At 38.8% G+C, this 13,486-nt stretch overlaps 2 protein-coding genes across 4 annotated transcripts; one reads left to right on the forward strand and one right to left on the reverse strand.

The window, feature by feature from the left end:
• The first annotated feature begins 1,722 nt into the window (after positions 1 to 1,722).
• nsrp1 (nuclear speckle splicing regulatory protein 1) lies at positions 1,723 to 9,129 on the forward strand. 2 transcript variants are annotated; one of them, XM_079649749.1, is made up of 8 exons: positions 1,723 to 1,791; positions 2,526 to 2,610; positions 2,710 to 2,766; positions 2,872 to 3,000; positions 3,965 to 4,172; positions 4,437 to 4,539; positions 4,649 to 5,542; positions 8,986 to 9,129. In XM_079649749.1, the coding sequence occupies exons 1-7, from the start codon at positions 1,772 to 1,774 to the stop codon at positions 5,505 to 5,507; spliced, it is 1,461 nt and encodes a 486-aa protein (XP_079505875.1). In that variant the 5' UTR covers positions 1,723 to 1,771; the 3' UTR covers positions 5,508 to 5,542; positions 8,986 to 9,129. The 2 variants fall into 2 exon arrangements, with proteins under 2 accessions (XP_079505875.1, XP_079505874.1); XM_079649748.1 differs by lacking the exon at positions 8,986 to 9,129 and having other exon boundaries at positions 4,649 to 6,666.
• Positions 5,993 to 13,334, reverse strand: LOC307019111 (calpain-1 catalytic subunit-like). 2 transcript variants are annotated; one of them, XM_079649747.1, is made up of 21 exons: positions 13,202 to 13,334; positions 12,850 to 13,101; positions 12,644 to 12,731; positions 12,293 to 12,408; positions 12,065 to 12,198; positions 11,117 to 11,309; positions 10,951 to 11,025; positions 10,770 to 10,855; positions 10,609 to 10,680; positions 10,120 to 10,277; positions 9,874 to 10,031; positions 9,749 to 9,760; positions 9,437 to 9,639; positions 8,981 to 9,068; positions 8,799 to 8,882; positions 8,657 to 8,714; positions 8,493 to 8,548; positions 8,286 to 8,354; positions 8,010 to 8,088; positions 7,763 to 7,882; positions 5,993 to 7,270 (listed from the first exon to the last, which is right to left on the reverse strand). In XM_079649747.1, exons 2-21 carry the CDS (start codon positions 13,087 to 13,089, stop codon positions 7,143 to 7,145), a joined length of 2,217 nt encoding a protein of 738 aa, XP_079505873.1. In that variant the 5' UTR covers positions 13,090 to 13,101; positions 13,202 to 13,334; the 3' UTR covers positions 5,993 to 7,142. The 2 variants fall into 2 exon arrangements, with proteins under 2 accessions (XP_079505873.1, XP_079505872.1); XM_079649746.1 differs by lacking the exons at positions 12,065 to 12,198; positions 12,293 to 12,408; positions 12,644 to 12,731; positions 12,850 to 13,101; positions 13,202 to 13,334 and having other exon boundaries at positions 5,993 to 6,923; positions 7,218 to 7,270; positions 11,117 to 11,280.
• Between the last annotated feature and the right edge of the window lie 152 nt (positions 13,335 to 13,486).

Here is a 13,486-nt window from a genome sequence, read left to right on the forward strand (position 1 = left end):
TAAAAGTATTATCATCAAAATGTTCTTAAAGTTTAACAAGTAAAAGTAATCATTGTGCAGAAAATAGCATTTATATTATTCATGTCACATTTCGAGATAATATTGTTGCATCAAGTAGCATTTTACTGGGTCAGACTAAAGAAGTTCTGATGGACTTTTTGTAAAATATTTAAATAATTTGACTCTTTTGTGATTTAAAGAATTAGTCCAAGCGGCAAACATCAGATGATATTTTATGAGCACTGAGCCTGCCTGTCTAAACCTGAAGTGTTCATTCTTTACTGCCTCGAGGAACAGATCAGGGATAGCAACAATCATAGCCTGCCACAAAACCACACACTCAAAATGTGAAGTGTGTTTGCTATCATCACGTTACACAACCCAGATCTCAATGTTTGCAGGTAGGCTATGTGCAGATGCACTATAATTCCTCATGTGTTACAGCTGGTGGTAAAACATGATTTATCTCCCTTTTTCTACTTCACGTAAACAACAGTATCAGCCTGAATTGCCAAAAAAGACAGATGTTGGCAGTGATTCAGAACTCTTGAGCCATGCTTAAACATGACCATATAACTCAAAACATGTACTGTTTAGATTTGTTGTCTTCAGCAGTGTTATATGTATCATTAAACAAAAATGGGAAGAATGAGCCTATTAGTTGTGCAGAATTAAAAAGGTGGTTATTCAGGCCCTTTACAATTTCCCCTTAACTTTGCCATTTATGTTTTTTATCCATAACACAACAATTACATGTTATTACCACTTCATCTATTCACCCATCAGGCAGTTTTGGCCATTTGGTGTGTACCAAAGGGATTAGCAGTGAGGCCAGAGATGAGATGAGATGGAGATTACGACAGAGATAATTGTGTTTGGATTTAGAGTCACTCATGGAAAGCAGTGGGAATTCAAAGCTGCAGCTTTAATCACAGGTGAGCCACATGCTCTCTGGGCTGATTTAAGAGAATGACTTGCGGGTTAAGCACAAAGCAGCTGACAGCATTAACAAAAGTACAAATTACATGAACAATTATTCGAAATGTTTGCAGTTATTATGTTCCAATGAGAATAAAATACTCACTTACAGATTTGGAAACCAGATCTAATTCAATATTGCAGCAAAGAATTATAGGCAAAATCAACTAAATATTATCCTAGAATATTTGTTTTGAAATGGATATTTATTTGAGTTGTGCAAATGTTCTCAATGGACAAAAGCACTCCAAAAAGAGAGCAATGTTTTCACACACAGAATATAAAAAACAATTGAACTAAGTTCACTTTAGCTTCTCTGCATGTGATCACGACAGTTTTCTCTGTATGTAGACCCGAGCTTTATCCCAAATAAATATGATTTTGAAAGAGACTGATCAATGATTGGTAGCTATAATTTGAAGCAATAACGCCATCTGTTGGCATTAAAATAACCATACATATCATTGTAATGTGTTTTTCGTTGGCACAGTGATATGTGTTATGGTTTTAATATCACGGTATATTAAATATATTCTCATATTGTACAAATCACAGATAAAAGATCATTCATATTTTTTCCATCAATCTTGCTTCAATCTATAGATGTTTTGCACATTCAAGATTTGACGAAAACATAATCGAAGCAATTACTGAATATAAATGTATACATACAAATATCGGTAATGTATACGGTAGCTACATCAAAATCAAATCATAGCAAAAGTTAACATGATTGACTGATCTAAAATATTGTGTCGAATCTGTCGTACCCGTTCACAGTCAGCAGAGCAAGATGGCGTTCCCTACAAAACAGTGAGTAAATACCAAGCTAACTTGATTAGCTACTGTGTGATTAACATTAAGAGACGAGTGGTTCACTTTATCAGGGTTGTAGATATAGTTTTGATAAAGAGCTTTAATTTATGTAGCAGCTCTAGGTGTACAGTGGAGGATTATTGATGAAAACAGTGGTTTGTCCCCTGCTGCTCCTGAAGCTAGTTACCGATATGCTAACGTTATGCTAACCTCGCTAATAATGCAGCCACGCCAGTATAAAGAGCTGATAAAATATGGTTTATGCCGAACCAATTCAAAAACTGTCAAGAAGAGTTTCATAGCTAACATAATTAAAACTATGAGACTCCGCATATGTTATAGTCTAGTCGTGTTACCGTATGTTTGCATAAAGTCACCTGTCTCTTAAACAGGACAAGCAGTCCTCATTATATTTATAATGGATGCCACATTTGAGAATAATAAATGCATCTATAATATTATTGTATTGTGTGTTCATCACTTTAATCTTTTAACTAGTAAAGGTGGAGCTCCTTTTCAAAACGTTCTACACTGCTGCATAGTTTAATCCCTAATAAAAACGGAATCTGCAAAGTAACTAACTCTGAGGTGCAGTAAAAATAACAATATTTAGAACAATTATAATCCTAGGTATGCAGTGTAGCAGTAATGGAAATACAACTTGCATGTGGAATAAATGTACGAATAACTTTGGTATGAAAGGGTTTAAAAAGCTTTGTTTCCTGATACAGGTATGGACTCGTCTTGTCACAGAGGAAAGGATTGTCAAAGACTGTGCAGAAACACTCAGTGTTCGAGGATGACTCCGATGATGAGGTAGATACACCTTTGCATTTTTATAAGCAGGACAATAGAAATGTATACAAAAATAAAAACATATGTATCCGAATATACTAAATATGTTTTGTTCCCTAGACCACTGTTGGTGAGAGTCTTCAGAAAGAAGCTGTCAAAAAGAAAATGATGAAGCAGGTGAAAGGATGAATTTCCAAGTTTGATGTGATTTTTCAACAAACTGTTATTCCCTTGTTGTGATTTACATTTCCCTGTTCTTTTTCTCTCCCTCTCTGTCCAAAGACACGTTTGGAGATGCATAAAGCCCTGGAAGAGGACAGCACTGTATATGACTACGATGCTGTGTACGATGACATTCAAAAACAGAGAATTGACAACAAAAAAAAAATGTTGGGAGGTGTTGACAAAAAGGTAATTTCATTTATCTTCAACACTTTTTACAGCTGCATTTGTCAAGTCTGAGATTTCTGATGTATTGGTCAGAAAGACAGCCCAGCATGCACTTTGCTAAAACAATTGTGACACCTACTGGTGAATAAAAAAGCCAAAATGTGAACTTAAAGGTAGGGTGGGTAATTCACTTCAGAAACACTTTTTGTTATATTCCATTGAATGCTCTTAAAGGTGGGGTAGGTAAGTTTGAGAAACCGGCTCGAGATGCCCTTTTTGTTATATTCCATGGAATGCTCTCAACATCCCGATAGCAATGAATATCTTAAGTGCTTTGACAAAAAATCCATAAAAAAATGTCATCTGTGGAAGCAGTACTGTAAAAAGCACGACCAATCATTTTAGCCGGCCTGGCTAAAATAACTGGATGGCCTACCTGCCTGTCAGCCTTCCATCTGTGCACAAACTTATCTCGTGCCCTCATTGGTCATGTGCGCGTTCGTGTGTGTTGGAGGAGGGGCTCTTTAAGGAAGAGGCAGATTTGTTCCGGCTGTGTATTTTCAAATTCTAGCGCACTCGAGCCGGTTTCTCCAAAATTACCTACCCCAACTTTAACATCCCGATAGCAATGAATACATTAAATGATTGACAATAAATACATTAAAAAAATTCCCCCTGTGGACGCCGTGGCACTGTAAAAAGCTCGACCAATTTTTCTAGCTGGCCCGGCTACAATGATTGGATGGCCTACCTGCCTGTCAGCCTTCCATCTCGTGCACAAACTTATCTCGTGCCGTCATTGGTCATGTTCGTGTGTGTTGGAGGAGGGGCTCTGTAAGGAAGTCTGAAGGAAGGGGCAGATTTCTTTCGGCTGCATACTTTCATATTCTAGCGCACTCGAGCTTGTTTCTCCATTGTTCCCTACCCTACCTTTAACCTTCTTCCTGAACATCAACAACTTTGCCTGTGTGTCTTTTTATTACAGCCAAAATACATCCACCAGTTATTGAGAGCAGTCGAGGACCGAAAGAAAGAACAAGAACGAAGGGACGAGCGGAAGATCCAGAAGGAAAGAGAGGCAGAGGGAGAAGAGTTTGCTGATAAAGACGCTTACGTTACATCCGCCTACAAGCAAAAACTGCTGGAGCAGAAGGAGGAGCTGGAGAAAGAGAAGAGAGTGGCGGCGATGGAAGGTTAGACTGATCCGTCATTACTGTTTAGTGGATGCAGGCAGAGAAGATTTAGTTTCAAAACAACATCAGCATGTGTGTTAAATTGGATTTGCCCATAGCAACATTTTGTTATGTGGATATTGTAAAAAGATTTGTGCTGCCAAAAAAACGATCTCCTACTTTAGAGCACAAGAACACAACTAAAACAGGATTAAACCGTTGTTGAAAAGAGGCCACTTTTAGGAACAACTTAAATAATCTGTTGAATTATTTTTGTTTGTTTAGCGGCTTTGGACGTGAAGAAACAAAAAGACCTGAGCGGCTTCTACCGGCACCTGCTGAATCAGACAGTAGGAGAAGAGGCGATACCTGATCGCTCGGAAATCAAGTCAGTCATTAATCCACATTATTTGATCCTTCATAAACACGACAAGCACACACATTATTTAAAAAGAAAATATCTGAACATTTATTTGTATCTCTCTGTACTTCCCCAGAACTGAAAACTCCAAGGTTTCAAAAGACACGGAGAGGATGTCACCTGTTCCCTCATCTACATCCCATGACAATATCCCAAGTTCCTGCAGCGACAGTGAGGAGGGACATGAGCAGAAAGCTGGGTTTAGCAAGCCGGGGGCTGGCCTCGCACACTCAAAACGTCAATACAGACAGAGGTCACCTTCATCGGGGAGCGCAGAGGAGAAGGAGAGAGAGAAGGAAAAAGCAAGACATAAGAAGGGCCACAGAGATCAAGACAGAGACCGAGCACGGGACAGAGACAGAAACAGAGACAGAGACAGGGGAAGAGAAAGGGATGACAGGCATGGAGGAAGAAGAGACGACAGGGACGGAAGGAGAGACAGAGACAGAGGCCGAGATGATGACAGAAGCAGAGGAAAGGATACAGAGAGGGAAGACAGGCACAGGAAGAGGGATAGGAGCCCTAGGGAGAGAGAGAGGGATAGGAATGGGGAAAGAGAGATGAAGAGGAATCCAGATGAAGACAAGCGAAAGGACAAAGTTCAGGAAGAAGAGAAGGAGGGAAAGAAGGGACCAGAAAAGGAGAAAGAAGTGAAGAGGGAAGAAAAAGATCCTGAAGAGAAGGAAGCAGAAAAGGAGAAAGAAGTGAAGAGGGTAGAAAAAGATCCTGAAGAGAAGGAAGCAGTCAGAGAGGACACAGGGGAAAAAGACGACGACCAGGAAGGTGAGGGGAAAGAGGAAACCACGGAGGAGAAAGGAAACAAGTTTGCAAAGCGCAGCACGGATCAGGCTGTGAGTACGGCCAGAGAGAGATACCTGGCCAGACAGATGGAACGCTCAGCCTGTAAGACGTACATCGAGAAGGAGGAGGATTGATGGCTGTGCAAATCAACTCTATCTCAATAACTAGGGTGAGGCTTATGAAATGTCATTTATTTCTCAACAAATCAAATGAAAAGATCAAAACCTACATAACTTAGTTTCCTCTTTTGCCCTGTTTACCAAAAACAGATTTTCTTTTCAAGGCTCAATGATTTCCTAATGTTATTGGTTACTGTAGTAGAGCTGCAAAGATAAGTCAACTTATCCATAAGTCCATCAACAGAAAGATCATTGACTACTATTTTGAGAATCAATTAATCATAAAGGAGTTTTTCATATAAAAATGTCAGGAAAAAACTGTTTTGATTTTCTAAGATGTGGAGATTTCTTGTATTTCTCTGTTTTTAAATAATATTAAATAGCTTGTTTTTGGGTGTTGGACCGACATACAGTAAGACATTTAAAGACATTCCCTTTGACTTTAAGAGAATCGGAAGGACTTTTTTTTGACAGTTTCCTGACATTTTTTGTAGAACAAAGGATTATTTGATTAATTTAGAAAATGATCGATATATATATAAAGACAATTATTATTAGTTGCAGCCCTACATTGTTGGCAAATGTTCCTCAAACGTGAGTAAAAAGGGCATTTGATGAGAACTATTTGCAATACATTTGGTATACTATTGGGTATTAACAGCACTTAAAATGAGTAGCACATTTTTGCTTATTGATGTAAAAGAAGCTTTGGATAAGAATAGAAGTAGCTGTGACAATATGAAGTTATGACAGGCTTTGGCTATGCATAATTGTTAGTAGGATCGATTTGAGTGTTTCATTGGATTTGTTGACGATTTCTTTTTTTGATATTGCCTCCACTACGCTGCAGAGGGTTGATTCAAACAGCTGAGTGTTGATGGCCTCTAGTGACGAGAGAGAAAGAGAGAACTGGACAGTAATATCTTTCTTTCTTTGGGACTTACATCTGTGGAGTTCTGATTTATAATTGTGAAATAAGGACACTGACTTGTAAGTATGAGTTTTGACGGAGAGCCCCTCGTAACATAACACAGGAATGAGGAGAATGTACATAAGAAACATTATAATGTGGAGGAAATGTAGAACAACATGTGAGCCACTGGTTTGAACACTTGTTGAGTTTTTGTATCTTTCCAATGTAGTCGGTGATGAGTTAATAAAATGATTTCTGGTCCACCTTCTTCTGTCGCCTTTATTTGTATTGCACGGTTACAGTTTGGCGTTCAAATGTGATCACAAATTCAGATTTCAGCTCATGATTCAGGAGGCAACAATGTTTATTTCACAATTTGATCAGAGAAACATGTTGCAGCTCTACAGGTTTTGCACAGGAAGACATTTATTCTCTTAAAGCAGTGTTTGCTTGTAGGAATCCTCTCTCGTGTCTTCTGTGTACTCTTGAGTCTAGTTGTACATGGAGAACTCGGTCCACTGAAACAGAAGAAAGGCAGTTTCTAGAAATGTTAGTATCTTTAATCGTTATCCTTAATACATTACTTGTATCTGTACATAGTTATCCACAAACTACAGTGGTGGAACTATTGACTCAGGAACTGTACTGAGCTTTTTCCCTTTTATGCTGCTTTAATATACTAAAACACTTTATTTAAAATATTTACTTGTTACTCCTTAACATCTTTATGTCATTATTTATGCTTTTCTTTTTGTGCTTTGATGCCTTGAGAAAGAAATATAATAAATGGCATTAAGTGGAAACAGACTTGCCTCCTCCCAAGAAAATTTGATAACTCCATCTGTTGATTTGTCCCTGAAGGTACCTGTAAAGATGATCAGACATACATACGATTGAAACACATTTTAATATAATAATAATTCATTACATTTTTATTCGAGCGCTTTTCCAGGAGCTCAAAGCGCTTTCCACGACATATTACACATATTAGACATGTAACAGTTATTACTGTGGACAATACCCACAGAAGCAAATTAGGGTGAAGTGTCTTGCCCAAGGACACAACGGCCTGACACAGTGGCAGCCGAGGCGGGTTTCGAAAAGATGTTCCCCAACGCCCCTTGATCTAATGATCAACGTTCTAACCCACTGTGCCAAAACCAACCCAAATATATAATATTCTATAGAATAATATAGAGAAATATCCTATAAGATATGATACTGTGCACACATTTGTCATAAAGCGGTGTGCTGTTCAGTTTGCAGCATTTAAACTTAGTGCCCGCTTCATTCTGAACAAATCAAATGTATCAAAACTGTTAACAATGATTAGATTGGTTGTTGCCATCTCACTCACTTGTTGTTTTGCCCAGGCGTAACATGAGTGAGATGAAGCCCTCCATGGTGGTGGCTTCAAAGACTGAGTAACGGAGGGTCATCAGCCTCACCAGACCACTGTTAAGGTTAATCTCTGGTTCTGAGACAAGTAAAGAAGGACAAGTACTGCTGTTAATGTCCGGAATATGAAGTCAGTTTCCCTGTTTTGTGTCGGTGGAAGCTTATTAACATGTTTTAATAGTATTTAAATTGGAAACTAGTGTTACCTGCAGCCTTTATTGCCACGTTGAGCTCTCTGTCAGTCAGGGACCCATTCTTATTCACATCTGCACGATGAAAGTGTTGCTGCAAGAACAATGTTTAATTTAATTAGAACCTTAAACATGCATGTTAGGTTTATTGAAATAAGTTGAGTCTACTATTTTGAAAGAATAATCTTGGGGAAATGATGAATATAACATTATACATTCCAAGTATATTGATTCTGATTGATAAAGATGAGGTTCAATTAGTCTGTTTAGTGCCCATTTCTGCTGCATTACCTTGTATTCATTTATTTTCTTCCAGAGAGATGTGAACTCGACGAGGGTCATTGTCATTTTTTTGTCGACCTTTGCACGTTAAGGAAGTCTCATCATAAACGGATGACAGATGACATTTAAAAAATTGGTGCTTATATATCGGTATTTAAATCTTGACTTTCTAGTGTTGTGATTTACAAGATAAACATGTTTTTCTTTAAAGGATACATCAAACATAGCGATCATGCTACTGCAGGTATCATAACCAAAGCCATTCCAGGTGCCTGTGAATGACAGACACACTCAAAGTAACAGGTCTGAAGAATCTGTGATGCACAAGAAATGAATTAGGATTTTGAATGTTTTTCAATGCACATGTGATAGCAACTCACCATGCGGGAAGTTGTCATTCAGGAGCATCCTGAGCTGCCTGTTCTTCAGCTCACCAAACTAAGATGAAAAAAGTATGATTGTTTGAGATCAGAGAAGCTTTGAATGGACAAGCGGGTGGGACGTGTGAGAAAAATGACCCACCTGATCAGCGTATCGGTTGAAGAGATCACGGAGCGCCTTGTTGTCAGAGGTTTCCTCCTCAGGCTTTTTGTTGTCGGTTGGTACCTAAAGACGAATTAATGAATCAGACAACAAATCGGCAAACTAAACTTGCCCTCTCTGACTCGCAGCTAAAGTATTCACTATTTATTTTTGTTTCTTACCTCAGGAAGAACTAGGCCCCCCCCCTCCTCCTTCTTCTCGTCCTCGTGGTCATGCTCGTCCTCATCATCATCATCTTCATCATGGGGACTGGATGCATAGGAGAATATGTTAATACAAATCTATAATAATAAAATGTTTCGAAAATAAATGTTTGACTTTTGACTCTAAAGTTGTTTGAAGTACTAATTTAGTATCAGATATCAGCTACTTCTACACACATTTCTGTGTGGGTTAGTAAAATAATAGCCTCTAAATAAGTAGAAAGTTAACTTATCCTCAGCTTACTATATTCTCAAATTACCCCTAAATATACCCCATGGATGTGACTTGAGCATCACCATGTCATATGCACGGTGTATTGCTTTCAATCATTTCAGCAAAGAATGGGTCAGATATTTAAATGAGCAGTTCTTGCTTTGGTATAAAGGTCTCCTGAAATATGAGCAAGTCCTTACGTGATCTGAGCATCGGTCTTGGAGAAGATGGTTAGAATGAAGTCTGCGCTCTGGTAAGGATCCCTGGTGCTGGGGACGATCAAATACTCTCCAGGCTCCATGCTGTGCATCTCAACCAGCTCCCTTGCATAGGTGTACATCTGTGTATCCTTCTGTCTTTGCAATTTGTAAAGTTGGTTGATACTCAGGCGGCCCGATGTTGTCTGGGAAGAATATAAACCTTATTTATTTGTATAAAACTCCTAACTAAAGGTTATTTAAATGTGGAAATTAGCTTTTAGTGCACAGGCAAAGTGTGATATTTGTTCTTACCCCTGGTGGAATCTGTTGGATGTGAAAAGGGAGGAAAGATGCAAGTTTTGAAATGAGTCATAAATGCAGAATACTACTTAATCATTATTTCATATTTAAGAAACCAAAAAAAACAGGATGCAAACCTTAAAGACGCTGATCCCAATTGGGTAATTTGATTGCCTTTTGCGATTCTCCTGCCTAGGTTTCTGCATCAGAGTAAGGACGATGTTTTTGTCTTCCTTCTCTGACTTGTCAATGATATTCACCTTCATGCGATACTGAGGGTTTGTTTCAAAGGAACCTACGGGCGATGAAAAATGTCACATGACACTCCAGAGACAGTGTGGTGGTTTTTTGTACTTGCGCAAAGGAAAAAAATCAGATCTCACGGTTAGACAAGCTGCCGCCTGCAGATCTCCCAGCTGTCCATTTGCCATCGTAAGTCTGGCTTTGCCACTGGCAGTTGACGTCGCCATCGATAAAGTTGGGGTTCTCACAGCAGATGAACAACTCGGAGAAATGACGACAGAAGTCCTCTACATCCATCCTGGAAAGAGAAAGATATGCAAAAGAAAAGGCCAGATGTAAACCATTGGGAGTCATAAACAAAACAAAAATGGCAGTCTATCCAACTAAAGGACTGAAACGACTTTATTGCCTTTATTTCTACTGTGTGTTTATCTTCATCAATAAAGTACATGTTGTCCTTGATGATTCATTGTCAGGCTTCACTATATAGAGACCTTCTGAAGTGTTTGACCACTAGTGGCCCTGAGCAGTTTTTTTATGACCAGGAAAGCACATGGTTCTGCATTATTAGTGTACAGGTGGTAACAAATTAAAAAGGTTTGAAAACTCCATTGATATGGCAAATTTACCAGAACTCTCCATCGTCGCGGTCCTCACACTTTGCCCGATCATTTGGGCTAACTCTTTGCCACATGTCGGACCTGAGAAATACAAAGTCATTAGTTGTAGTTCAGTGTATAGACTATATGTGTTGCTTTAAGATGTACATATGTATGATTAATGAACGTACTTGTCACTCCAGTTTCCGGTCCACTCTTTTCTGCCCCACGGGTTGAAGAGTCGCACCAGCCTCACTTTGGAGCCGCGATAGTAAATCTTAATGGGAAATTAGAAATTGACACAATCAGAACAAAACATTGCAGGCAACCCCAAAAACTTTTATTTTAAAATATTCTCAATGTTCACCTTACCTCAGTGACTGCTGTGACAGAATAGGCATGTGCATCAACAATACCAGAGCTGGATACAGTGTTCACCAACACACCCTGAAAGAGAAAAACAAGTTAAATCACAACAGTGACCTGAATGTTTATTGCCTCCCCACCCCTTCTCTGCCCTAAAGCGATGAGTTGTTACCCCTTTCTGGGGTGTTCCGCAGCAGATCATGGAGTTGCAGCTGCTGGCGTTGGACAGTGAGCTCCACAGCTCGTCATCATGGCCTGCAGAGTGGACTTCCTGGAGTTTGTAATCCATGTTCACGCCTCCACAGAAATCCTTGCAGGCCTCTGATGGCAAACCATAATTCATGTCTGTGTACGATCCGCACACCCTGAGGGAGACATAAAAAAAGATGTCTATAATCCATGGCAAGATTAGGGGACACGAAAGGTCTATGAAAGGGATAAGGTATGAAAGGTAACTTCACCACTTGATTACTTTTTCATCTTTTACACACTTTCCTAAATTGTATGTTTAAATCGGCCAATAAAGCATTATCTAATTTAATAAGTAATAATATGTAGACACTTCTGAACACTGATAAAGCCAGGTTAAAAATGTTTGTTTCATTGACATAATATTCCAAATCTTTTAGAGAGGGAATTTAGGATATAGAGTTTATTGTGTACTATACTATACTATATATATATATAGATATATATATATCTATATATATATATAGATATATAGATATACTTACTATAATATAAAAATAGTGTCAACAGCTATTTGATCTGTTTTTACATTTTCACCATCTTAAAAATTAAATGTTATGTAAATCTGACTATAAGTGATAAATGTAAAAGCTTTAGGACACAGAAAGGAATGCAGCGTGAATGTATGGTGTATGTAAGTCGTACTAAAGCGGAGAAAAATATGCTATTAAATAAAAATGTCTTGTATATCTATTCCAGCGATAGAAGTTGGATGAGAGGTTTAAAAAATATTTTTTTAAATATGTATTGAACTAATAGATATCACCATTAGACTTTCTGAGTTTCTTTAATTAAGACACGTGTTTGCCTGTAGTGTGTTGCCTCCATTGTGCTAAGGTAGTATTTCATGTGTTGTAAGAGGGTTTCATACTTGGCATAAGCTTTCTCCATCAGAGGAGCCCAGAACTCATTTTCCTTTTTGGACTTCACAGACAGCAGCTGATTGTTCATTACTGGCAGGTAGTCATCAATGACAACATCCACCCATTTGCCAAACCTCCAGAACTGACACAGAAAGGACGAGTAAAAGAGGACAAGTTAGCTGATGACTAGTTATGAAAACATTGTTTAAAGACGCTTACAGAAAAGTATTCCTTACCCTGAAGTGAAATATCCCTGCATGGTTGTTGAAGTTCTGATCCATAGGCACGACTTGCACCATCAGGGCTTTGCGGAAGGTCAGTGAGGAAATCGCAGCCAGAAACCAGCAGTTACCTGGTGAATGAACAAATTAAGCGAAATGTTTTCCTTAACAAGGTTTTTCTCAAAGATTCAAATATGTTATTGTCATATGCACAAAGCTACAGTATAGAAATGGCAATACAAATCTTATGACCTGAGCTCCTTCAACAATCCAATATATATAATAAAATACAAAAAATAAAAAGTAGCTCAAAAAGTCTATATACATAGTAAATAGGTATTCTTTTTGTGTTGTCTTCTTGCTCACCTACAGCGCCTTGACCAAAGTCAAAGCGTGTGGCTCCTTTGGTACAGAAAATAGCTTCATTGGGGTTGTTTTGAAGTTTCAGGATTTCCTGGACACAACAAAGAGGAAGTGAATCAGATAAGAGCTAGCATGTAAGAAAACCATTTGCATAAGAAAAACCTTAAATATGTGTACTATATGATATAATATATTTTAAAGTATTTTACTGCTGGTCGAAGCCATTTCACTTGGGCTTCCTGCCGACTGCTGAGATTCGGCAGATCTCCCAGAGAGCTGCTGTCAGGTGGGAAGGTGCGGTCCACAAACTGCCGGCCTCTGCGGAGGTGGTTATCTTTCAGCTGCGCAAAGTCTTGGTTCTTGAACTTGGCAGGGTTGGAAGGACTTCCCTCGCTGCCTTCTTGGAAGCGCAGGTTGATGATAGAGGTGCATGATCCAGATCCAGGCATGTTGACAAGAGGCTTCAGAAAGACACACAAAAAAAAGACAAAATAAGAGAATTGCTAGTCTTGTTTGAAATGACAAACTGTGTTGTGTTTAAAGATGGTTGGAGATAGTTACCTGTGAGATGGCTGTAACCGACCGCTGCTTCTTTCAAGATGAGAGACTTGGAGGTTCCAGGTCTGGTTTCTGCAGCAGAATGAACTTCTCTTATATTCTCTGTGTATTGCCCAAGGCTACAACCAGACCTGCCTCCCAGAATGTATAGCATGTAGAGAAAAGCCCAAATGACAGGGGGCTGGGAGGCTTGTGGCAGAAAAAAAACTGGTTATCTTGTCAACATCTCAAAGGAAATATCACCTGACACATTCTCTTCCTGTTGCATGTGTTCTTTCTCTTATTTCC

The sequence above is a fragment of the Notothenia rossii genome, assembly GCF_949606895.1.
Source record: "Notothenia rossii genome assembly, chromosome: 9".
NCBI lineage: Eukaryota > Metazoa > Chordata > Actinopteri > Perciformes > Nototheniidae > Notothenia > Notothenia rossii.

Bases quoted from the DNA above. Each gene is read 5' to 3' on its own strand.
- LOC307019111 (XM_079649747.1), bottom strand. From the start codon at position 13,089: ATGCCTGGATCTGGATCATGCACCTCTATCATCAACCTGCGCTTCCAA. The intron at 11,310-12,064 runs GTATGAAACCCT...TGTCTCCCTCAG, and splicing joins ATGGAGAAAGCTTATGCCAA to GGTGTGCGGATCGTACACAG. The intron at 11,026-11,116 runs GTAACAACTCAT...TTTCTCTTTCAG, and splicing joins GCGGAACACCCCAGAAAGGG to GGTGTGTTGGTGAACACTGT.
- nsrp1 (XM_079649749.1), top strand. From the start codon at position 1,772: ATGGCGTTCCCTACAAAACA. The intron at 1,792-2,525 runs GTGAGTAAATAC...TTCCTGATACAG, and splicing joins ATGGCGTTCCCTACAAAACA to GTATGGACTCGTCTTGTCAC. The intron at 2,611-2,709 runs GTAGATACACCT...TTTGTTCCCTAG, and splicing joins AGGATGACTCCGATGATGAG to ACCACTGTTGGTGAGAGTCT.